This window comes from Chenopodium album, chromosome 13 (assembly GCF_948465745.1).
Source record: "Chenopodium album chromosome 13, dcCheAlbu1.1, whole genome shotgun sequence".
NCBI classification, from domain to species: Eukaryota; Viridiplantae; Streptophyta; class Magnoliopsida; order Caryophyllales; family Amaranthaceae; genus Chenopodium; species Chenopodium album.
The window spans coordinates 14,199,381-14,226,611 of record NC_137846.1 but is presented as its reverse complement, the minus strand read 5'-3'; the positions used below and the strand labels follow the sequence as shown (position 1 = coordinate 14,226,611).

General features: G+C 35.8%; 1 protein-coding gene and 1 long non-coding RNA gene across 2 annotated transcripts; one reads left to right on the top strand and one right to left on the bottom strand.

Moving 5' to 3' along the window:
• Nucleotides 1-2,484: 2,484 nt before the first annotated feature.
• LOC145574617 (uncharacterized) lies at nt 2,485-4,937 on the bottom strand. Its single transcript, XR_014098107.1, has 2 exons — nt 4,883-4,937; nt 2,485-2,773 (listed from the first exon to the last, which is right to left on the bottom strand). It is a non-coding gene; the product is annotated as an uncharacterized LOC145574617 (long non-coding RNA).
• A 6,563-nt stretch (nt 4,938-11,500) lies between these two features.
• LOC145575254 (uncharacterized) lies at nt 11,501-23,030 on the top strand. Its single transcript, XM_081633145.1, has 3 exons — nt 11,501-11,763; nt 11,917-12,157; nt 22,608-23,030. The coding sequence occupies exons 1-3, from the start codon at nt 11,501-11,503 to the stop codon at nt 23,028-23,030; spliced, it is 927 nt and encodes a 308-aa protein (XP_081489271.1).
• Nucleotides 23,031-27,231: the final 4,201 nt, after the last annotated feature.

The window sequence follows — 27,231 nt, the reverse complement described above, 5'->3', positions numbered from 1 at the left end:
TTTCTCACCATCTTTCTTTCTTTTCTAATCTCTTTTGTTCATGTTCCATCTTTAAAAAGGCCCTAAAATTATAGGTTGCATTTGCTCTCTCCCTCTCAATCCTCCTTCTCCCCTCGACCTCTTTATCTTTCCCAGTTTTCTTCATCTCTCTTTCTTTTTACCTCCACCTCTCTTTTTCTCTCCTAGCCCCCCTTCTCTTTTTTCTCTCAAGGCCCTTTTGTCTCTTATCGTTCTATTTCTTTCTCTTTTGACCTCTCCTTCCCTCTCTTAGTCCTCTTTCTCGTTCTTTCTTTCTCTCTTAGGCATCTCTCTTAGGCATATCTCTCTCTCCCCTTACTCCTATCTCATAGTCCCTCTATCTTTTCCTCTCTATTGGACCTCCTCTATCGCGTCCTCCCTTTCGCTCTCCCCTTCCCTCTCGACTTGCTCTGTCTCTTTTTCAGCCCGTCTTCTCTTTCCCTTCCCTTGGCCTTGTCTCCTTGTTCCGTCTAACTCATTTCTTCTTTTAGCCAAAACTCTTTCTCTTAATCTCCCTTTCTTTTGTAATCCTTCTTGTCCTTATTCTATCTTTAAAAAGGCTTTAAAAAATTATACGAAGTATTGCACTTGTTGTCCTTCTACCCTTGGCCTCTTTATCTTTCTTAGCTTTTCTCGATCTCTCTCTTTCTTTCGGTGCCCCATATTTCTTTTTCTCTCCCACCTCCCCGCTCTCTCTAGGCCCTTTTATCTATTTTTGTGTAACTGCTTCCTGTTTTGACTCATCTCTCCCTCTTTTATCCCTCTTTCTCTTTTCTCCTAACTCCTCTCTCATGGCCCTACTTTCTTTCACTGTCTTCTAGACCTCCTCTCTCCGGTCCTCCCTTTCGCTCTTTCTTCCGGCACGCTCTGTCATTTTTTCGACCCGCGTTCTATCTCTTGACCCTTGTTTTCCCGGGTTCCTTCCCCCCTCTCTCCCTCACTCCTATTTCTCCCTTATCTCCCTTTATCCCTCTCTCATCCTCTCCTTCTCCTTCTCACTCTCTCTTCCCATCTCCCTCCATCCCTATCTCTTTTTAAAGCTAATTACTACTATGGTTATATAGACAATTTTATTATTATTTTTTTTAAAAGAGCACTTATTGATGGATCTAGCATGATCCTTGTAAAATGTTTGTGTACTATGTAGTGCTACAAATGTTAAGTTATTTTAGTGGTGTCCGTAGTTATTGTAATTGTTTAAATATTTAATCAAAACATACTAATTTATCAAAATTTAAACATATGTACATATAATCAAGGTGTTAGGGTCGTTATTGAATTGTATGTTGTTTTCTTTTGAACATCTTACTTAAAGACGACATCATTATAAATCTAAAACAAAATATACTATATATGATTAAATTTAAAACAAAATATACTATATATGATTATAAATTTAAAACAAAATATACTATACGAAGTATATGTTTTCTTTTGACTCATCTCTCCATCTTACTTGTTTATGGTGTGCTTACAAGAAAAATCTATGATTAAGTTGAAGGCAAATATTGAGACAATAATCAACCTTAATTTTAAATAGTTTTACAAGAATATACAAATATTAGACTGTTATATAATAAGCCTAGATAAGAATTGTGAAAGGACACGTTGAATAGAACTCTGGTGAAAAACATCTTGGTTGTTGTAATCCTGATACAAATTTTAAAAAATCCATTTAAGAAACATGATATAACCATACTATATATGTTAGGTTGATCACATCTAGTCATCTAATTAGCTTAGCTGATTATATCAAATAACTAATCACATCAATCTTTTAATTTGATCATATAATTTGATAGATGTAAGAGCATTTGAAATTTGATTAATAATTTTAGTAGTTTTATACCTATGCAGTGGATACAGTGGATGCTACTCTATATCTTTAATACTTTTCTCTGTAATAATATCCCTAAAATGTTACTCTTAAAGCATACTATAAAGTCAAGATATTCCAAAAAGCAGACTTAAAATTTAAACTTATCCTTATCACCACTACCTTCTTACTCCCATCCTCCTCTCTAACTTTTATTTTATGGGTAGAACAATTCAACACATGAGGTATTTTTATTATGCAAGCTGAAGTTTTTTGTTAATTGTATGCCAATTTTGACTACAAACTAAACTCTCAAGGGTCCAAATTGACTCTCAAAACCTTATTTATATAACTTTTATTTTTTTTATATCATTATTTATAATAGGAATAGTTGTGTTATAAGTAGGTAAGCATTTTTACAAATAAGATAAGTTGCATGGAAAATACTCGTATGTATACAAGGGAAAAACGAAAATAAGAATATATGAGTGCATTGGAAATGCCTTGCGAAAGGTATGGATTTGTATGCCTATAATCCTCTTTTAGGAGCTCATCTCAAAGCAATAAAAGTCAAAACATTGGAATTAAAACAATACTCGTATTTTATCATCTTTGGATATAATCGGATTTCAGGAATAATTACACCTACATACAATGTAATTTGCCTATTTGAGTAGCAAAACATCAGTCAGACACAAATACATTAACTTCATAGAGTCCTTTGGTTGTCTATCTTCTGCTCTAATAATCATCTACAAACAACAGCTGGGTCTAAGTAACCTCCAAACAACAGCTGAAACCGCTCCAATAACCATGACCAAGACAAGGAGGTCAAATCCACCACCAATGCCAACTGCTACACTTGGGCCTGAGGTACAAAATGAAAACAGTGACCAACCCCATCCACCATAGAATGGATACCAGGGCCAAGTGGTGGAGCTGCAAGTGGATTCACATAAAAATAAATAAATTTTTTTAAAAAAAAAAAAAAAAACACACACACACACACACACGCATTCTAATTAAAAATTTGTATTGTTGAACTTTCTTTATCGATATCCTATACTACCTCCAATATTAATTTCTTCTTTGGATAATACTAATGTTAACTACTATAGATACATTTTTCGATTAAAATATTAATCACATTAATACAACCAGCTGCAAGACAAATAATAAGTAGAGCATATCCCGACATCTAAATGTTCCAAAAGACAACTGTAGCATACTATAAGAAATCACACAATAAGCATTCTACAGAAAATTGTGGGTCTTCCCATGAGAGCCTGTGCGAGAAGCCATAAGAAAATGCATGCCAATAACTAACCAAAAAGGCATAACATATACAAGCAATAACCAAGTTCATTATCTATCATGCTTTGCTAAAAAGAATAATGTGCTGCCAATTTCTCTAATCTAAATATAAATGTACTGTATAAAGCAAAGCATAACAAGATGAGAGGTTTTACCAAAGCAGTATATCTTAAGAAACAAACCCAAAACCAATTCATAAAACCCACTAATAGCAATATTCTAGAATTGGAAAAAAAAGGAGGGGGGATGGGAATTTATAAAGAACCAGAGAAGCATCTTGGCACTCCAAAGATTTCCTACGCATGACTATACTTAAAATTATCTCAACGTGAATATAGATAAAAGTAATTAACTTCATTTTTCTATAGCTTTAATTTTATTGTTAAGGACATGCATCAAAGTAACTATAAAGCCCAACCATCTTCATGAAACAATGAAGGAAAAAACAAAGTTAATTATTATAGCATTCATATTAGTCTAAATGTTCTGAAATATGCAAGTCTATAAATTCTTTCTTTAAGCTTGATAAGGATACTTGTAATATTTGATTTAATATGTAAACCCCAATATAATCTTCACACAATCACACTTCTATTTTCTCCTCTTCTCCCCCCTATATAATTAGCCTTCTATGTGCTTTATCCCTTTTGTTTGTTTCTATAGTCTACACCCATTTCTAAAAATTTAATTCATAATAAACAAAATGTCCTTAATCTCCAAACCAAGTGTGATTGTGTGACTTATCTAGGAATGAAGTAACATTACATCAAACCTCATTTTGCTTATCTATCTTGACATCTCTGCACATCGCTTCACGTGCAATCATAACCCAATCATATGAAATATCCATTTGTGTCTATATTAGAAATTTGAAAGAACAGTTGCCCGAAATCTATGTTAGTCAGTCATAGGGTATGAATCTCAGCCTCTCAAGGCATGCATATAGCAGACAAATCAAGAAAATTTTAGGAAACTGAAATGAGAATAGTCCCTATTCTAAAAGATAGTTACACAAATATATTAAATAAAATATTTTCCTTTTTACTCTAGGATTAGTAGATTTCTTAATCAAAAACACATCGCAATCGTTAAAATCTATTTATTTATTTATTTTTTTTGCTATAGGCATAGCCAATGAAAATTTGGGATGGTCCTCTCAGCACTATACCTTGTTATCCTATTCCATCTTTTCTTTGCAATAGAAAATAAATAGTAAGTAAATATGATAAAGGAGGTTCGTAAATCGTAAAACAAGGGTATATAAACATACTATGTAACACATAGCCACAAATGATAATTAACAAAGTGGGGATGACAAATTTGAATTCATTTTCAACCATCAATGCCTAGAATAAGCTTAAAAGGAAAAGTCCCCCCCAAGTAGACAGCTCCTTGCTTCTTGCATATTTTCATAAGCTTAGCCGCTTGAGCATTACTTAAAAGAAGCCTTCTAAAGCAAAGCACATAGGCAAAAACAAAAAAGCTATCTAGGCATTAAAAAGGTACCTGAATCACAAATGTTCTCTGAAAAGGGCTCTTATCAGTGTTAAGGGGTGCACAATAGAAAACAAATTAACATTAAACCAACAATCACAACTCAATATAAAGAATGATCAATACATTAGATCTCAAATTCATTGATTAGCCAAACAATCGTCTAGGCAGGGATCACAATTATTAGAATTAGGTTTCTGGTAACATTTCTATTTCGCATAAAAGCAAGAAGTCACTCACAGAGTTCAAGCTTCTCTGAGATTATCTTTGATCTTCTCGATCTCCTCCTCTTTTTCTCCTGGAACTTAACGAAGCAGGCGAGCAAGCGAGAGACTGAGAACTACAACTCAGTTGGGCTGGGCTGATAGATTTGAGCAACTGTGCATTAAAAAATATAAAAGGCATTTGCATACAACCTATACAAAATCCTACAAACACAACAATCAAATAGATTCAAACTTTAACATTTCACTTATTCATTGACACGTATATTCCTATTTTCTAGAACAGTAAACCAACCTCAGAAGAACAAAAGGTAATAAAATAAATAGCAAATTTTCAACCAAATTTAAAACAAATTATCAATACTATTGAATGTAAGAAAGAAATCTAAAATAACACAAGCATCACTAACTCAACCCTATTACAACTATAAAATTAGTCATAATCACACTAAACTTAGATCTTAATCAACCCCCCCAACCAAATTAATAATACTAATTAAAATTAGAACTCAAAAGTGAAAGGAGAGAAAATAATACCTGGAGATCAGAGATAACGGCATCGAAGAATCAACAAATTACCTGTCAAGCTGCTTCAATGGAGAGAGAAGATCAGAAGTTGCTTCAGTTGATTTAACATAAGAACACATAATAATAAACAAAATTCCAAACTGAATTCAACAATAACGGTGCAAATAAACCCAAATATAAGGAATACCTCCATAACTTTCTCCTGAAATGTAAAATTATCTCCTCTTATAGTGTGGGAACCGTTTGAACCACTCCAGCAGAAACTTCAAGGAGTCCTGAGCTGAGATCCATACAAAGAACAGTCTACAACCATAAATGATTCTATTTTTTTAAAGAATATAAAAGTCCACGTCATATATGTTAAAAGCAGAGTAATACCTGTTTTTTTGTCTCCATGAGATAGCAAATCAGATGTAGTGTTGGAATATGAAAAGCCAACTCCAGCAGGAAAATCCAGAAACAAAATATTGGCAACTGCATAAAAAAACAAATAATTTTAAAAAGAGCCCCCTTCAAGATCAAAATAGCACAAGACCGTACCTGTTCCTAATGATCATACATTTAACATTAACGAATCTGGCCATTACGATCTTAAGCAGAGCACAAGCAAATTGAACTTGTTTACAGCTTAAACAATATATTTACAGATGCAATAGGTGTCAATTAGGCCTAGCATTATCAATCTTGATCTCTTTATTAGTGCTGAATAAAATACATGGCAGTTACCGTGCAGAACCAATTGCTAGACATTGGACAAGATGTAAAAAGCATATTTGGAAATGAAACATATTCTCTAACATGTTTGCTGCTAATTTTTTTTACCACTCAGGACCACAATGATTTCAAGAAGAAACTAAATAGGATACAATTGACATGAAAAATTACAAGTTCACTCATCAACCCATAATAGTCCCAATAAGATATACTCCTTTTGTCTCTAACGGTTCTTCTTACTTGGACAGTGATTGCACACAAACAGAAGTCAAAACTGGAAGAACTTCTAGAGACAAGGAAAGTATGTCCATGTCTTTGTTAGGTCTTTCTAAGAAATTAGAAAATAATACTTTGGACTTAATACAGAAGTACACAAAAGATTGGATAATCACACTGATTAAAAAGAAAAAAAAAGGGGGGGGTGTTAAGTTCAGAAAATGGGGGGAAATTTGCTCTACTTGACTGTAAATTTAAAACCTTTAGGGAATTGAAAATACAGAAAACATACACACATAAATTAAAGCAAGCTGGGAACATAGACACGAAATCACTCGTCAATACTTCTCGTGGAGTATCCATTAAAGTGAATTGTAGTCCTTTAATTTTATGAATGCAATTAGAGAAAGATTAAATTGAGGTAACTAAATCATGTGTGTAGAACGAGGACAGTGGGCTTTCAAATTTTAACCTTTAAAGTTTGGGTGCTCAAAAGTATTACCTTGCAAACGTGCTTTTAATCTTTTATGTGCTTCGATACCCAACAGTCTTTGCATAAGCTCCAATTTAGGTACTTTTTTTTTTAATTTTTTTTTAATTACATAAGCTTCAATTTTGATACTTGAAAGACAAAGATGATACAAAGAGGCAAAAGAAATTACGAGTAGAAAGGAAAGGATATTTTATGTCTCTTAAAATGTATTGGTTGATCTCCCTGTTGCATTAATGGCGGAAATTCAGTGTGAACCAACTCTTGACTTCTTGCATTGGGCGTTTATTGATTATAGAGGGAAAATAAAAAAGTTTACTTGTTGATAAGTGATAACCATTATAAAGGGTAACTAACAACAAAACACTTCATCAATGTGTAATATAACCACTCAAAACTCTCACCAATTCACTTTCCAATTTACCAAAAACAATTCGAAGTTTACAATTCAAATTTCTCAATCAATCAAAGTAAAATTCCATCAATTCCACAAAACACAAACAAACATCAACAATATCAGAAAATTTTTCTAGAAATTAAATAAATTGAAAAAAAGACCGAACATCCCATAATACCTGAGTACATTCACCTCAAACTCGAGTCCATCAAACCTTGCTCCATCTTCTCCTTCCGCCTATTTTAGAGCAAAAATAGAGAAACAGGAGGACAAGAAAAAAAGCAAAAAAAAAAAAAAAACGGAAAAAAAGGAGAAATAAACAAACAAAAAAAAAAGTCAAGATTCATATACTCCATAAAAGGTAAAATCTAATTGAAAAGAAGAGATGAAATTGGATCAATTAGAACAAGAGAGAGAGAAGAGAGATAATTATACCTGGAGATCAGGAAATCATCTTCCTCAACCTAGAACAAGAAAGAGAAAGGAACCTTAGCAACCGCGTCGCCGAAACCGGAAAAATTGAAACACTGAGAAGAATCGAAGCCCCATAACCATCATCGAAGGGATTGATGATCGGTGGTTTTGAGCTCATCGCCATTACTGTTGAAGGAAAACATATTTTCTCTCTCTAGGTTTCTCTCTCCTTGTTCCCCTGAATACTCTCAGCCTTTTTTCTGAGATGAGAAGAAACAGAGCAAAGGGAGTAGGAAAGTCGGTGAGGATTCAAAGGGCAATTTCGGAATTTCATTATATTCGGGGGTGTTAGTGTAATAACACCAGAAGTTACTGTTACTAAGTTCCCATTTTTATAAGGGTTATAGATACCTAACGATTCTTTTTTATATTAAGTCAAACACGTATTGTACTTATAATTATCGGCTCTATGCCTGTATTTTAGTGGATTGCGGACTCATATATTCATTGGAGTTTTCCGCGTCACCACATCATATCTTCTTGATTTTTAGTCCGTCATTTATTTTTCGCTTTTATTTAATTGAATCCAAAAGTAGTCATGGTATTTAAATTAGTCCCAAAAAAGCAATGGTCGCAATATTATGAAAAACTAGATTAAGGGCCTGTTCACATTTACTTAATTTCAGTTCAGTTCAGTTCAGCTCCAATCAGTTCAGTTCAGCTCCAATTAGTTCAGTTCAGTTCAGCTCCTAATTTCCCTCTCTCATAATATATTCATTTCAGCTCACTTCAGTTCAGCTCCAATCACTTCAGTTCAGTTCAGCTCTAATCAGTTCAGTTCAGTTCAACTCCAATCAATTCAACTTAGTTCAGTAAATATGAACAGGCCCTAAGTCTCATGCCATACACGATTTTAACTAAATTTTACGGAGTACATTATATTTTTACTAATTCAACATACACCATTATAAATTATATTTATACAATGTCAAGATTATTGAAGTAATAAATAAGGTCTATGGGATTTCATATTAAAAAATAATTTAACTTAATACCCATGCTGTTATCAATACTATTTAAGTGTAAAAAAATATAAGATTTACTTACGTATATATGTTACCAAAATGAAATTTCTTTACTTTTTAATTGAAATTGAAATATATATACTTAAATGCAAGTATAGTAAAGTTGAAACAAAGGCGAAAAAAAATTAATAATATTATGAGAATAATTTAAGATAAAAGTGTTAATTTAATATTTACTTAATCTTTGTTCTTTTTCTAAATACAAAATATAAAATATTTGAAAGATATGCTAAAATATTTCAATTGAGTGTATATGGGAAAAAATATATGATTGTCAAAATAGAAAGAATATAATATATATTCTAAATTGTTTTCTTGAAATTTTGCAAAAAAAAAAAAAAAAGGAAAAATGGAAGGAAAATTTTTAACCATGAAACAATATGTGTCAACCCTGGTTTCTTTTTTGGTATATAAATCATTGATCGGAATGCGTTTGAAGATTTAATTTGGAAAAATATATTAATGAATAATATTTTGGTGACAATTTTAGATATTTGTTATAATATAAATGGCGTGAATCTTTTTTAGTGTTTAAAAAAAATATGGTGGTAAGATAGGAAGGTTGTATTATACTAATAAGGCAAATATATTTGAAGAAAATTTGAAGAATAGAAAAGGAAAAAGGTGGTTTTGGAGCGAGGGATAAAAACATCATCAGGAGGTGACATGTGTCAAACCTAGGGCTGAGCAACTATCTGAAAATCCAAAAATCTGATAATCCGATCCGCATCCGATCCGAGAATTATGGATATCCGGTCCGAAAAAGTCGGATATTGATAACTTGTTATTCAATATGATTTTAGGGTGATTTTGAACCTTGTTTACTTGATAAAATGATGTTTTGGTTCACTTTTACTCTATTATTATGCAAATTTTGTGTATCCTATGCTTCACGGATTGTTATTATTTTTCTTGAGTTTTTAAGTCCAATGACGATCATTTGAAGCATATGGAAATTAAACCAAGGATAGAAGCCAAGACAAACGAGCAAAATCGAAGAAAAAGGTGAAGAAAAGGGCCTAAAAGACCCTGCATGGTCGTGCCATACCTTGCACGTCGGTGCAGGAGTGTTTCAAGATAATTAGATGCTTCTGCTTGCAGCATTCAGAGCTTTCACGCCTGTGCAGAGTTAGGCACGCCCGTGCAGGATACTTAGCACGTTCGTGCCGAAGCCTGCACGTCCATGCAGCTTGCCCAACCCAAATCAGTTTCAAAACTAATTTTGCAGTTCAAGGCCTGCATGTCCGTGCAGGATTCCTAGGCCAAAACAGGAACAAACTGATTCTAATCCTCTTGCTCTGCATGACCGTGCATAAGGTGGCACGTCCGTGCAGCTTAGGATGCACGTCCGTGCCAAGCTTGGCACGCCGGTGCAGTCCTACAGGCGTGCCCGACTCTTGTTTTCTCTGTCTTTTTTATTTGGGGGTCTTATAAATAACCCCTTGAGCTCATTTGTACGACATCCAAGTTTTTAGAGCTTTTCTCTTAGTTTGTAATCTTAGAAACACAAAAAATCTCAAATCATTAGTTAGATCTTAATTATTAGCTTGGAAATTTCAATCTCAATCATTGTAGAAGACAAGTTCCACCATTGTTATTCAAGTTTGAAGCTTCTAGTAATTATTTCTCACTCTTCTGTTCTATTTTCTCTACTTGAATTGCTTATTGTTTTCTTAATTCTTGCATACTTAAGTTGTTAATTAGTTTAATTCTTAGTTTAAAACTTATTCATGAATTGTTTGAAATCTTTATTTGCTTTATCTTCCATGGATTGTGAGTAGTCTAATTTTCTAGGGTTTTGGTAAAACCCTCAATGTAGTCACTAATTCCTTGTTGCATGTGCTAATTTGGTAATTGTTGGGTGTTAATTAGTTGAGCTTAAGTGGTTTAATTGTTTAGTTCTTGTAAATGGCCATTGCTAGAACTATTATCCAAGCTTTCTTAACGAAGGATTGAGAGATGAACTTGAGTTAGCTCCCTTATGCTTAATTGACTTGAAATGCCATGAGAATAGGAATTTCTAGTCAAGGGAATGTTTTTGTCATCGTGATTATACTTTAATACTTGTTTTATGCTTTGTGACTACGAGAGTAGGTTGTATTCATGATTCAAGTAATCCCTCTAGCTTGAGAGAGTAGTTGGGTGCTTTAGATGACTTCCCCTATATTATCCCCTTAATTTACCTTGATTGTTACATGCTAATTGCGATTTGTGATGAAGTTCAGTGGTATAACCCGAGCCCTAGAATCCTCTAATTATTGTTAATCTCCTCTTAGTGTTAGTTGATTGAACTAGTAGAAGTTACTTTAACCAACCTAATTTCGACTTCATTTGGCTTATTTAAACGATAGTATCTCGGTGGTTAATCAACGCCTCTCTTGGGTTCGACCCTTTCTTACCCTTGCTATTAGCTAGTGAGACCAAGATATGACTTTATCTTTGGTAGGCTTGACGACGGCCTATCAAATTTTGGTAGAGGAGGGCATTGTTATTGGTCATGTGATTTCTAGTAGGGGCATTGAGGTAGATCGTGCCAAGATTGAGGTGATTGAGCGCCTCCCACCCCCTACAAATGTAAAGGGGATAAGGATCTTTCTTGGACATGCAGGTTTTTACCGCCGGTTCATAAAGGATTTTTCAAAAATTGCAAAGCCGCTCACTCAATTGTTGGTAAAGGATACCCCTTTTGTGTTTACTAATGATTGTTTGCTAGCATTTGATAGGTTGAAGGAGGCCTTGATTTCGGCTCCTATTATTTAACCCCCTAATTGGGAGCTTCCTTTCGAGCTTATGTGTGATGCTTTGAATTTTTCCGTTGGGTCCGTTCTTGAACAAAGGAAGGACAAGAAGCTCCATGCTATCTACTACACTAGCAAAACATTGGATGAAGCACAAAGAAATTACACAACCACGGAAAAGGAGTTCTTAGCCATTGTTAATGCAATTGAGAAGTTTAGGTCCTACTTGTTGGGATCTAAAGTCATAGTCTTCACCGACCATTCGGCCTTGAAGTACCTCTTGTCCAAGAAGGAACCAAAGCCAAGATTGATACGGTGGGTCTTGCTCTTACAAAACTATTTGTCTTGCTCTATTCTTCCTCTCGACCTCTCCTATCAACAAAAAAGGAAGTTTCTTCACGATGTTCGCCAATAATTTTAGGACGACCCCTTGCTCTTCAAACAAGGTGTTGATGGCCTTTTTAGAAGGTGTGTCCCGGATGATGAAATTGAAGATGTTATTACAATGTGTCACTCCTCACCTTGTGGAGGGCATATGAGTTCTAACAAGACCTTAGCGAAAATCTTACAATGTGGTTTCTTTTCGCCTATAATGTTCAAGGATGTGTGGGGTGTGGTGAAAGCTTATGACCGGTGTCAAAAAACTTGCAATATTTCAAAAAGAAGTGAAATGCCCTTGAACAACATTCTTGAGTTGGAGATTTTCGATGTATGGGGCATAGATTTTATGGGGCCTTTCCCGACCTCTTTTGGGAATAAATTCATTCTTTTGGCCATCGATTATGTGTCAAAGTGGGTAGTGTAGGGATTTAGATACTTTAAGCAGAATTTCATGAATCATATTAATAAGCATCTAATAACAAAGATCAATTCACAACACATAAAGAATAAGTAATTATACCTTTGAAGTGTGATTCCACGTATGATCGAGCAAGAAAAGGGAGACAAAGAACCTCAAGTGTGATTCCTCTACTTGGTCCATGAGCACGGATTAAACCTCTACTAATGCTAGTTAGTTGCAATTGAACCCTTCAATTGACCTTCTACGGAGAAGAGAGAGCAACAAACCAACCACGAACCACCACGAGCCACCACACGAACCACCACGGAGGGCCGGCCGTATGGACAAGGGGAGGAGAGAGAGAGAGGGCCGTGAGTGAGAGAGAGAATTAGGGTTTTTGGGACTTGGTTGCTTGAATTATAATTAATTGACTTGTCAATTGTTATGTCAATCTAAGTCATGGATCTTATTTATAGATCACATCTCTAAATAAGAGTCCATGTTAAGCCCAAACTCGTATTCCTAATCAACCTACTCTAGCCCAACACTCTTTATGGTTTGTCATAATCTCATGAGGCCCATTAATGGGCCTCTAACTTGTTTAACCCAATACTCTTGTTGTGTGACCTCATAGGATCCATTCTAAAGGGCTTTGGACTATTTGACTAGCCCAAAGATCATTTATCATAATCTAGCAATAGACAATGACGACCCAAAAAAAACGAACTTATTATCTTCATAATTAGTGATCCTTGATATATCTAGTAATTGCACTTATTGAAGACCTAATTCCTTCAATCTCCCGCTTGTCTGAGACAAGTGCGCAATATTCAAATTCTTTAAGTCTATGTGTGTCGATTTGATAATATGATTGCATCTCATGTCATGATCATATTAATCTACAAATCTTTTCTTGAAATATGAGTTAGAATTACAAGACAAATGATTACTATGTAATCCATTTGAGCACGGCCATACATTTTTTGAATTCTCCCTCTTCAAGGGGCCAAGACACATTCCTAATTAAATAGGTAGACTCAATCCAATCTTGTGGCAACCAAAGCTCCCACTCAACTCTTGAATTAACTAGGAAACATCCTTTATAATCTCCAGTTACAGGAAGACGTTTGAATGTACTACAGTCAAATCAATTATTGAATAGAATCAGTGTTCCACTCATGTCAAAGGAATCCACTAATATATTCGGAAGCTCTATACTTGAACTTCAAAGTAGGTCTATAGTTCGATCATGCATCATACATTCATATCCATGTGATTGACCGAGCTTCACTACGCTCCTATAGCCTATGAAACTGCGTTATCCAATCAATCTTACATGATAGTCCTTCATTTGAAATCATTTATGTCCACTTTAATGATTTCGAACTAGGAACTTAAATAATACATGGATTTTGTTCACCTGTGGGGTTTCATTCACCAAGTCATCAACCTGATGAGCCTATCAATCCATAATTATTTTGGACATTTTATTTAATATCAAAACCATAATTAAATAAGAGAAATAATGAATTTCTAATTAAACATAATTCTGCAAATGAATGTATTACATATGTAATAAGTTTTTCTCAAAAACTAATACAACTTAAATTATATCATTAGCATCAATCCAGTTGCACTAGCATGTTTCTCATGCTTAGGCAATGGAAGGGGTTTAGTAAGAGGATCAGTGATATAATCATCCGTATGAACTTTGCACATCTTGACATCTCCTCTGCCAACAATCTCTCGAATGAGGTGATATTTCCTCTCAACATGTTTGGATTTGAAGTGTGACCTTGGCTCCTTTGATTGAGCAATGGTGCCATTGTTGTCACAATGCAACTCAATTCCTTTCTGAGCACTTGGTATAATGTCCAACTCAGTTAGGAATTTCTTTATCCAAACAGCCTCCTTTGCTGCTTCAACTGTAGCCAAATACTCTGATTTTGTTGTAGAGTCTACGATAGTGCTTTGCTTCAAACTTTTCCAGCTCACTGCTCCTCCATTCAGACAGAAAATGTATCCAGATTGGGATTTGAAATCATCTCTGTCTGTTTGAAAACTCGCATCCGTATAGCCTTTGACAACCAACTCATCTTCGCCGCCATATACTAGAAACATTCCTTTAGTCCTTCTTAAGTACTTAAGGATGTTCTTGGCAGCTGTTCAGTGTGCTTCTCCTGAATTTGCCTGAAATCTGCTACACATGCTTCAAGCATATGCAACATCCGGCCTTGTACAAATCATGGCATACATTATCGACCCTACTGCCGAAGCATAAGGTACGATATCCATACGTCTCATCTCGTCTAGCGTAACCGAACACTGAGATTTACTGAGCGTAATGTCATGGGACATGGGGAGAAATCCTCTTGGAGTTTTTCATCTCGAATCTATCAAGAACCTTATCAATATAAGTCTCTTGACTCAGTCCAATCATCCTTCGAGACCTGTCTCGATGGATTTTGATTCCCAAAATGTACTCGGCGTCACCCAAGTCCTTCATAGAGAAACAACTCTTCAACCATTCCTTGACTGATTCAAGCATTGGTATGTCATTCCCTATGAGTAGTATATCATCTACATACAAGACTAACAAAACCACGCTGCTCCCACTGGACTTCTTGTATATACAAGGTTCCTCTTCGCTTTTGAGAAAACCAAACTGTTTGATCGCCTCATCAAAACGAAGATTCCAACTCCTTGATGCTTGCTTCAATCCATAAATGGATTTTTGAGGTTTGCATACATTTCCAGGATTTTCTGGATCTTCAAAACCCTCAGGTTGTGTCATATACACTTCTTCCGTCAAGAACCTATTCAAGAAGGCGGGTTTGACATCCATCTGCCAGATTTCATAGTTGAAAAATGCAGCAATCGCTAGAAGAATCCGAATGGAATTAAACATAGCTACCGGGGAAAAGGTTTCATCATAGTCAATACCATGAATCTGTCTGTATCCTTTTGCAACCAATCTTGCTTTGTGGATGTAGGCATTTCCATCCTTGTCTGTTTTAATCTTATAGACCCACTTGCATCCAATAGGTTTTACCCCATTAGGCAAGTCTATAAGGGTCCACACAACATTTTCAGACATTGATTCCATTTCGCACTTCATGGCCTCAAGCCATTTATTTGAGTTGGGGCTCGCCAAAGCTTGCTTGTAGGTTGTGGGTTCTTCATTCTCCAATAAGAAGATTTCAGAATCCTCAGTTATCAGAACCTCATCAAACTGTTTGTTTCTGATTCTGACAGACCTACGTGGGGTAGGAGCAACAATAGAAATATTCTCTTCAACTCTTTGAAGATTTTCGCAAGAATTAGATTCAAGTGGGACGATAGGAGTGTCGCTAGTTGAATTAGCTTGCTCCGACACATGATTTGTCGTATTAGTCGACTCATGCACCCTCGCCTCTGATGTGGTGTTATCCATATCCATTTGTTGCTCGTCTCGAATTTCTTTGAGAACCACTTTACTCCCACTTGACGTTGTACAAAGAAACTCTCTTTCTAGAAAGACATCATCGCGAGCAACTAACACTTTGTTATCTTCGCGATTGTAGAAGTAATACCCTTTTGTCTCTTTGGGATAACCCACAAAGAAACATTTGTCTGATTTAGGGCTTAGTTTATCGCCTCGTAAACGTTTTACATAGGCTTCACATCCCCAAATCTTGAGATAAGACAACTTTGGAACTTTGCCAGTTCATAACTCATATGGAGTCTTCTCAACTGCTTTGGACGGGCTTCTGTTTAGTATGTTCGCAGCTGTTTCTAATGCATATCCCCAGAATGATATGTGTAAATCAGTAAAGCTCATCATGGATCGAACCATATCAAGTAAAGTTCGATTCCTTCTTTCTTAAATACCATTCAACTGTGGCGTTCCTGGAGGAGTTAACTGTGAAATTATTCCATAATTAATCAGATGTTCATCAAATTCTTGGGTCAAATATTCACCACCATGATCGGATCGCAATGCTTTAATTGTTTTCCCAAGTTGGTTTTGTACCTCATTCTGGAATTCCTTGAACTTTTCAAAGGATTCCGATTTATGCTTCATTAAATAGATATATCCATACCTACTTAAATCATTAGTAAAAGTAATGAAGTAGTTAAAACCACCTCTAGCTTTTGAACTCATTGGTCCACAGACATCCGTATATATATGAGGCCCAAAAGGTCACTAGCTCTTTCACCCTTTCCAGTAAAAGGTGACTTGATCATTTTACCTAACAAGCATGACTCAAAGTTCTCAAATGATTCATAATCAAATTAATTAAGGAGTCCATCCTTTTGTAATTTCTGGATGCGCGATTGGTTTATATGACCTAACCTACAATGCCATAAATAGGTTTGGTTTGATTCATCTGTTTTGCGCTTTTTTTTATCTATGTTGTAAACATGAGTTATATAATCTAAGACATACAAGCCATTAATCAATTTTGCGTTAGCATATAACATATTTTCTTTGGAAATAAAACAAATTTTGTCTCTTATTTCAAAAGAAAAACCTTCAGTATCTAAAACAGGAACTGAAATAATGTTCTTGGTAATAGTTGGGGCATAATAATAGTTATTAAGCACCAAAATAAGACCAGACGGAAGTCTCAAATGATAGTTTCCAATAGCAAGTTTTAGGGAATATTTCAAGCATTCCACACTTGAGCCCCACTGTGATCATACACTTAAGCATGGTGGCGTCCAAAGGGAAGGAAGCTAGAGTAAAAGAGCCGCCAACAAGTTTTAGGAACTTGTAAATCGTTCACAGGGTGAAGGTTACACCCCTTAACGATCCAGGAGATCGCTAACTCCAATAGGTCCGGAACTATGACTGGAAGTTCGGGGATGAAGATACAAATCCAACATAAAAGGGATAGAACCTGCCCTAAAAATGGGCCTTTACTTTATTCTTCTCGTATTCATGTGCGCTTTCTAACTAACATGCAATCAATAGGTTTACCCTAAACCTGTTTAATTTATGTTGGTTGAATATTAATGCACAAACAAAACTATTATTGGCGATCACTTGAATTATAATCATATTAGCCTAAACAAGATTATTAATTATCTTATTAAGTGTGATTACAAGTACAAATTCCCTTTAAACATGCATAAAAGGCGTGAACAAACAATAACATAATAATATCAAGCAACATAATAATATTGACAACAACAAATCATCAATCATAATAATCTCAATCTCATCAAAGTAAGATCTTAGGCATGATACTAACAAGATTAATAACAAATCCTAGCTTGTCACTAAACATTAAAGATCAATTAACCCTAACATGATATTAGGAAAGAAATAGGAAGCATCATAATAAACAATACATGATATTAGAAATTTTAGTTAACCCTAAACATGATACTAGGAAGCAATAAAAACATCTTAACATGATACTAGGAAACAATAAAACATCCTAACATGATACTAGGAATTAATAAAACAATCTAAGCACGATTTATATATCAAAAGATCAATAAAGTAATTAAATTACTTACTTCGATGCCTCGTATCTCTTTCTAATAACAAAATACACACGTTAGTAACTTCAAGGAAAATAATAAACAAACAATTAAGTTAAATAATTGAAATAGAGATTTGGGACCAAACCCTCAGAAATTATCAACCTTTCACGTCTAGGGCGAAGGCAACTTCGAACTTGGCTAGGTGTGTCTAGGACTTGTGTATGTGGAATTTTGTAAGAGGGGAAGGTTAGAAAAAGAATGGAGGGAGAGAAAGCTTCTAGCTTTTAGAGAGAGAAGTGATGATTGTTGATTATTGATGATGGAAAACGGAGGAGATACGACCCCTATTTATAAGAAAACAGTCCGAAAACGATAGAAAATACTTCAAGTTCTATACGGAATAAAACTGGAATCTGTCGCCAGGCGACAGATGTTAGCGCCAGCCGACAGACTTTGTCGTTTGGCGCTAATTAAAAGATAAAACGCGCTTTTGTACGGAATCCTCTTCTTAATATGATTAAGCAGAAAATTCCATGTTTATCAAATTAAAATCAGGTTTATCATAAAACACTTATTTTATTCCAAATAAAACTCTTTAAAATATAATTATTAATCCTAATTCCATTAGAATTTAAAAGAATCTTCTAAATATTCTAAAAGATTAAAATCAATCCTAACAACTTTAGGAATAATAATTAATAAGCCCTCTTCTAGATCATTGGGCCACATTTAAAAATCATTTCGGGCCCAATTTAATTTAATCCATAACTTCCTCATTGTTCATCGGAATTGGGCTTATAATATATAGTTGGAAAACTCTTTTCGAGCCTAATCCAACTACACTATTATTGGACCCTCATCATGGACCAAACTAAATTGGACTGGCTATTTTCATAAACAGAGTAAGAAAAGAAATATTTTCAAAAACAGAAATAGAGATATTTTAATAAAAACATCCACATCACTAGACTTTTCACACTTTCACTTCGTTCGATAATCAAATGACATGAAAGGTATTCATCACTGGATTTGGTTTTGGTGAGACACATTTGGGTGTCTACACAAGTGCAGCAACTTTTGCTCCATTTCCTACTCGAAGTGTGACTTCCCCTTTAGCTAACTTCCTACTCTCTCTTAAACCTTGCATGTTATTAACAATGTGAGCACCACAACCGGTATCGAATACCCAATTGCTAGAAGAGGTAAGATTGATTTCAACAACAAAAACATTAGGTAACTCCTTACCTTCCGTTTTCACTAGTATGTAATGGGGACACCCTAGTGTGTGGCAAGACCACCTACCGCAATAGAAACATTGGCTTCCCTCCTTCTTCAAGTACTCCTCTGTATGGTTGATCAAAAGGTTGACTAGTGTCACTGTCGAGCCTTCATCATCATGAATAAGCTTGACGAGATCAAATCCATCATGGAGTGAGAACATAATAGTGTCATGAGCAAAGTCATCATCAAATGGTCTCCCTAAGATATCCATCCGATTGAATGAATCAATCAGTTCCTTCACATGGTCTCTAACTGACTGACCAGGAATGAGTTTCTTAGCCATTATCTTACAATGAATATTGTAAGTCTCATACCTTACACTGTCAGTCCAGGAGTAGTATATTGGAGGGATCGAGTTAACGATCTCTCTAACATTCTCATCGTTGATGCCTCCACTTCCTAATGCCCCAATGCCACCTCGGCAGATGGCACGAAGACAATTGTACAGATTGGTTAACTCATAGTCCTTGAAACTTCTTTTCCAACAAGTTGGAATAGATGCCAATATGAGTTCCTTGATTTTCTCTGCATCCGAAACATCTTTTGAATGCCTATCAGGAGTGAAACCAACTGTGAATCTGCTCTCAATGGGAACGTAGAGTTGAGCCTCAAGACTGTGGCTCCTAAGAACATTTCTTAGCCCTTTTTCCCAATCTCTGAAGTTTTTGAGATTAAGCCTTGTTTTCAGTTTGGTTGGCAAATAAGTGTTGTCGTTAAAGCTATTCATCTACAAATTAAAATGAAGTAAAGTTCAATAATTATGTTTAATAAAATTTAAAGCACCTCTAGTGTATTAATAAAGGCAACTTTAAAGCATTTTATTCAATGTTAATTGATCCCAATTGAATTAAATGATTCCAAGACCCTTTATTTGTGCAATAATTGACCGGACTTTGGCCCTACCATCAACCATTACATTTTCAAGGTGAGTAAACTCTTTACTGATTACAACTCTTGTAACTCTTGGTTGAATAATTAATCATCACATGTTTAATTATTTCCCTTTGCTTCAAGGTTCTAAACTCTTTAGGTAATCTTGTTGAGTATAACCAATTAAAATTGTAAAACTTGATTTAACCCAACTCTCCCAAGATATAAAATGACACCCAGCTTTGGCATGACCTATCGTAAATATCCAAGGTTTATTGGCTTTTTAATTGGAAAAGAAACCTTAATATTACCGGGATCTAGATTTATTATGTTGTGATTATTTAGTGAACTCTAACACATCATCACAAAAATCAACAATATCTAACATGCATAATCTACTAATGCATAAATAAAACATGACATAGTATGGCCCCTCAATCCTAAAAACTAATAAAGCAAAACTCCCACTTGAACCTTCATGGATCTCATCCATCTAGATCCTTTGGGCCTTCACTCCATTGGCTTCTTGGATCAACTGTAACCTGTAATACTATTCTATTCTACCTAATACTTAAATAAAATAAATTACAAAAATACTTAACGGTACGCAGACTGTATTTAGATTATAAAAATACGAAACGATGCGCAGATCATATTTAGAATCTATGGGCCATACTAGTCTATATATAGCAGTAAATAACATCATATATATTATAAATGTCATATAATAAATCACTCATCATGCTTTCCTAAACTACAACATCAAATGTTCACAATTAAGGAAACATAGCTCTAAATATCTCATATTTTAATTAAATTACTGCAATTAGATAATATCATATATTATTCATTACCAATCATAAAATATCATATATTATATCTTAGGTATGAGATAGAATCAAATCTTATTTTAATTATGGAAGATAAATCATATTTATCTTCCATGATTATCCTAACTAATTTAGGAGATTCTATCCTAATTGTTTGGCTAATCACATAATTTTAAATCAATTATTATCCTAAAATAATTATGGGATAATCACATTATTTAATCAATTATTATCCATATAGAATCTTTTTCTCAATAATTATCCAAACTTAACAAAATTAACAACTTTAATTTTGATAATTATCTTTTCAAAATCAAAACTTATCCTTTTTAATTTTAATTTTGAAATATGATTTTATCAAAAATAAAATAAATATTTTTTTTTGAAAATAGTGCGCTAGCCACCGTGGTGTGGCCAGCCGAAGCCAGCAACGGTGGCGGTACACCAGCTGGTGTACGATGCACAGCAGCAGCAGCAGCAGTGCCGCGCAACTGTTGCACGGTGCTGTTGTTCCTGCCCCTACTCTCCGACCTGCAGCCCCGCCCCACCCCTCACTCCGGACCACCTATAGTGGCAGCCACCGTGGCTGCGCCACCCAGCCGCGGTTGCCACAGACAAAACCTTTTTTTATTATTTTAAATTAAAACAATTTCTTTTGTTAAAATTAAATTAATTTTATGTGGTCCAATTAATTTCAAAATTAAATCATATTCAATCTTGAAATTAGGATCCTTCATGAAATTAATCCCCAATTTAATTTAACTCTTAAATTAAATAATTTGATCATGAAAAATTCATAATTTTACATGAAATCAAATAGATTAAAATCATAAATCACATAGCAATCGAATTAAATCAAAACCAAAACACAAAATCACAATTTTAGGGTTTAGGGTTTTGAAAAAATTCGAATTAGGGTTTGGGGGGTTCGAATTTTCGAACACATTAGGGCCAAAAATCGGATCTTTTAGGCTAATTTTTGAGCAAATTAAACAACTTTTAATAATTCTATATGTTAAATCACATTTAAAATAATAATTGACCCATAATTAAATTATTCTCATTCCTAATTGAATTAAAATTGTGGACTATCAAAGAATTAATATTCAGTATATGTACATGCATAGGCTAACTGATACCACTGTAGGGATTTAGATACTTTAAGCAGAATTTCATGAATCATATTAATAAGCATCTAATAACCAAGATCAATGCACAACACATAAAGAATAAGTCATTAATATACCTTTGAAGCGTGATTCCACGTATGATCGAGCAAGAACAAGGGAGACAAAGAACCTCAAGTGTGATTCCTCTACTTGGTCCACGAGCACGGATTAAACCTCCACTAATGCTAGTTAGTTTCAATTGAACTCTTCAATTGACCTTCTACGGAGAAGAGAGAGCAACAAACCAAACTTGAACCACCACGAGCCACCACACGAACCACCACTGAGGGCCGACCGTACGGACAAGGGGAGGAGAGAAAGAGGGACGTGAGTGAGAAAGAGAATTAGGGTTTTTGGGACTTGGTTGCTTGAATTACAATTAACTGACTTGTCAATTGTTATGTCAATCTAAGTCATGGATCTTATTAATAGATCACATCTCTAAATAAGAGTCCATGTTAAGCCCAAACTCGTATTCCTAATCAACCTACTCTAGCCCAACACTCTTTATGGTTTGTCATAATCTCATGAGGCTCATTAATGGGCCTCTAACTTGTTTAACCCAATACTCTTGTTGTGTGACCTCATAGGATCCATTCTAAAGGGCTTTGGACTATTAGACTAGCCCAAATATCATTTATCATAATCTAGCAATAGACAATGACAACCCAAAAGAATGAACTTATTATCTCCATAATTAGTGATCCTTGATATATCTAGTAATTGCACTTATCGAAGACATAATTCCTTTAGGTAGAAGCAGTTGTATCTCCTACTAATGATGCTAAAGTGGTGGTCAAGCTTTTTAAAAGATTAATTTTCCCAAGGTTCGGGGTGCCATGTGCTGTTATTAGTGGTGGAGGTTCGCATTTTGCAAAGCGGTCCTTCCAACCTCTCCTTGAGAAGTACAGTGTGAGGCACAAGGTCTCATTGGCTTACCACGCACAAAGAAGTGGTCAAGCCGAGATTTCAAACCGGGAGGTAAAAATGATCCTAGAGAAGACGGTGGATAGGTCTACGAAGCTAGATGATGCTCTATGGGCTTACCGCACCGCATTCAAGACTCCCATTGGCACCACACCTTACAAGCTTGTTTATGGGAAATCATGCCATTTGTCGGTAGAACTTGAGCATCGTGCTCATTGGGCTATCAAAACATTGAATTTCGACCTTTAAAGTGCCTGTGAGAAGAGGTTGCTTGACCTCCATGCCTTGGAAGAATTAAGATTGGATGCATATGAGAATGCACGGATCTACAAAGAGAAGACCAAGGCTTAGCATGACAAGCATATCAACAAAAGGGAATTCAAAGAAGGTGACAAGGTCTTACTATTCAATTCCCGGTTAAAGTTGTTCCCGGGTAAGCTTAAGTCAAGATGGAGTGGACCTTTCACCGTCAAGAAGGTGTTTCCATATGGAGCAATTGAAATCTCAAATGACAATGGTGAACCGTTCAAAGTGAATGTCTGAAGGCTTAAGGCATACTTTGACGGTTTTGTGCATGAAGAAGCCAAGGTTGTTCACCTTGATGAGTTTGATGTTCCTTACTCTCATTGATCCCGCAATGTCGTCAAGCTAGTGACGTTAAAAGAACACTTCCGGGAGGCACCCCGAGTTTCTCATCCTCTCTCATAAACTATTATTTTATTTCCATTATTTTTATTATTACTAACTTTTCTTTTAATATCTTTTGTAGGTATTTATGAAAAGAGAAGTAAAAAAAAGATATCTTTGGAAGTGAAGTAGTAGCTATAATAATAATCATAATAATAATGGTGATAATAATAATTTTATTATTATTATTATTATGCCTTATTGTTAAATAAAAAAAATAAATAAATAAATTACGTGCAGCATCAGGTCTGCACGGACATACAAAACATCGCACGTCCATGCAGAGTTAGGCAGAAGCAACCAGAAACTAAAGCATCAAATTTTCAAGTTTGGCACGGATGTGCCAAACTAAGCACGTTCGTGCAACAAAGCTGCACGTCCGTGCAATAGGCTGCACGTCCGTGCGCTACAAGCCAGAAAAAACAGTGAATCTGCCAGAGGCTGCATGTCCGTGCCAACCTCAACACGTCCGTGCAGCGTCGAAATTTCGAAACAGCAGCACGGTTTTAACCTTAAAAAAAATTCATTCACTCGCTTTCTCACTCCACGAAAACCTCTTTTTTCTCCCTCTAAACTCCTCCTTCCTCCTTCACTTTTCACTCAAATCCTCTCAAACACTCAAATTCTCACCCAAATTCAACAAATTTTGCAACAATCTACAACCCTTTTAACACAAATTCACAAACTACTACTCCTTTTCCCACATTCAAACCCAAAAATCACAAACCCTAACTTTGAAAAAAATTAATTTGGGGGTTTCCTTGTGGGTTGAATTTTGAAGAAATTGGTTGAAGGAGAAAGCTCAAGTAAGCACAAGGAAGGTTAGAAAGGTTCATTTGCGGGTTTTACACCCATGATACGTTCGGTATAATCGTTTCTTCCTTTCACTACTTTCTTGCTTAAATTCTTGAGTATTGTGTATGAAATTTCTTGGAAAGGTTGTTTGAATTGGTTATGTGTAAATGATAGGTGATGATTGTTAAGCATTGCTGAAATTTGGAGAGATTTGTGAATGTTGTGAAAATTGGGTTTTTGTGACTATGTTTGAATGATTTGGAGTTATTTTGGTGAATGAATGACATGATAAGCATATGCAATGTTGTTGTGGTGAATTGTATGAGATGAAAGCATGAATTTTTAATGTCATGATAAGCATATGCATGTTGTTGTGACTAAGCTTGTTGTTGAATTGTTGTGAATTGGAGTGGTAAAGTCCTTGTTGCCTATTTTGAGACTTGCTTGAATATTGATTCTAGGTGCTGGACTTAGAACTTGATTTGATTTGTGTGGGGCTTGTTGGAGTTGTGTGAAACTTGATTTGTTGTCTAGGTGGACTTAAGGCCCTTTGTGTGTTTGTTGTGTTAATTTCTTTGTTGTGGTTTGTGAATTTGTTTTGCAAAGACCAACCATGTCTCGAAGGAACCGACCTAGAAACACCGATGCTAGGTACCGCAACCTATCGCTTCCTCCTCCCGTTGCTCCACCACAAGTGGATACAATGGGGATTATGTTTAATGACCCAACCTTCTTAGCCAAATTTGTTAGGAATAGTAGGAGGCGAGTTAGGCCAACCAAGTTTTACAATGACGATGTAGCCGACACCTTAGGTGTAGGGGGTGACGTAAGAATGCTTTTTGAGGGTTCCGGCCTAGGACCTTGGCTAGATTTGCACGCCCCAACCTACAAGAGATTGACTCTTGAGTTCCTCTCCACCCTCTATGTGCACCGAGACACGACTCGGACCCCCCGATACATAACCTTCTAGCTCATGAACGCCAACCATATGATGAATATTAGGAGGGTTAACCAAGCTTTTGGGTGGCCTACTACCGGAACCATAGGGCCAAAGTATAGGTACCCCTGTGATTATAATGCGGGAGAGTTTTGGAGAAAAATCACGGGCCTTTTTTAGTACAATCCTAGGTCCGATAAGGCCACAACCATTATCCACCCCGCTTTTAGGCTTTCTCAGCGGACTATAGTAAACACGACGTGTGCTAGGGGTGATAGCTCAGGGGTGGTGTCCACAAGGGAGCTTTACTTTCTTTGGCACTTGAGTGAGGGGAAAACCGCCTTAAATGTAGAGTCTTGGCTTGTTGACCACCTTGAGGATGTTGCCACGGGATCCGATAACATCACCATAGGTGGCATGATCACCATTATTGCTGCTTCTCTTAATCTTGATTTTGCAGATGAGGAAGTTTATCTAGGGCCAACACAGCTAGACATGCAATCGTTAAGGACGATGAAATGGGTCATGGACGCAGAAGGGACCTATCCTTAATTGTGGTTTGTGAGTGGGCGGCCCTATGCCTACCTCCCCGACCCAAAGAGAACTATCATTTACGACGAAAGCAATTGGGTCTTTGAAAGGGACCTTCTTTGGCTTCCCAGTGAAGAGGAATAAGAGCAAGAGCAACAACAACAAGAAGAACAAGAATAACAACAATAATTCCAACAACAACAATTTCAACAACAACAATTCCATCAACAACAGCACCATGAGCACCAACAAGGGTACCAAGGCCAAGGTGTGGGTGAAGGTAACCCACACCTATCATTCGAGCAACAAATAGCACTCATGAATGCGGGTTTCACCCGCATGTCCACCGAATTCGAGACCATGAGGAAGTCTCACGAAGACATGAGAACCTCATACGACAATATGAGGACGAGCTTCAAAGGTCTTAGAACGGAATTGGGTAAGTTCCGCAACGTGTACCGACATCTCTACCCCGGGGGCTCAAGCTCCCAAGGAGGCCCGAGCCAATGAGTTAGTTTCCTCCTCCCCTTTCTCTTTATGCTTTAATTGTTTTAACATTGGGGACAATGTTTATGATAACTTAGGGGGAGTGTTTTCTCATGATTCCTTGGTTCATGTTGTGTTCTCATGTTTGCTTGTTGAATTTGCATGTTGTTTGTTCGTTTCCCCTAACATCCAGATCCCTTGAATCCAAATGTACTCCCTTTGAAATCCAATACCCTAAATCCAAATCTCTTATTTTGTGAATAATTCTCTTCCCTCCTTATTTAGATGTATAGTTATGTTTTATTTCTATGCTTAGCTTAGCTTAACATTGTAATTATTCTTGCTTTCAAAAAAAATGAAAAATGAAAAAATAGCCCAAGGATGGGACTCAAATGACAATGCTTATATGTTTTGCTTGCTTGACTCTTGAGTGACAAGTAAAAGTTCATTAGAAGGGTGTGTGTAAGAGTTGGGGTCATTTAGAGGTTATTAATCTTGATTACATTAGAGTATATGAAATGAAAACCGATGAATGTTCAATTGCACGTCTAGCATAGGATATTGTCTAAATTTGCCCAAGTAGGATATGTTTGCATCGAATTGCGGTCTCTTATGCCCTTGATGTGCCCCTTTTTCTCCCCGAAATGAAACTCTATTAGGTAATTGGTTCTATCTGTATCTTGTGTAATAACTGGCATAATAAGCCGCATGGTTTCGAATAAAAGAAAGAGCCGCTCACGGTTAAAACAGGCGAGGGCAATGAATGTTGAAAAAAAAATAGAAAAAGAAAGGGAGAACAAAAACTCCCCGAAAATTCTCAAAATTTTCACTTTATCTTATTTAGAGGCCAACTTGTGGATGCCTCCCACACATTGTTTATTTTGATATTTCTTGTGAAATTCCCGAGTTAAAGTGTAGTTAAAGGGGTTTGGGAGTGCATTTTGGGAGGTGGACTTGCATTTTGAGATTTTATAACCGAAAGAGGGCTTGTTACAACTTTGGAATACCTAGACG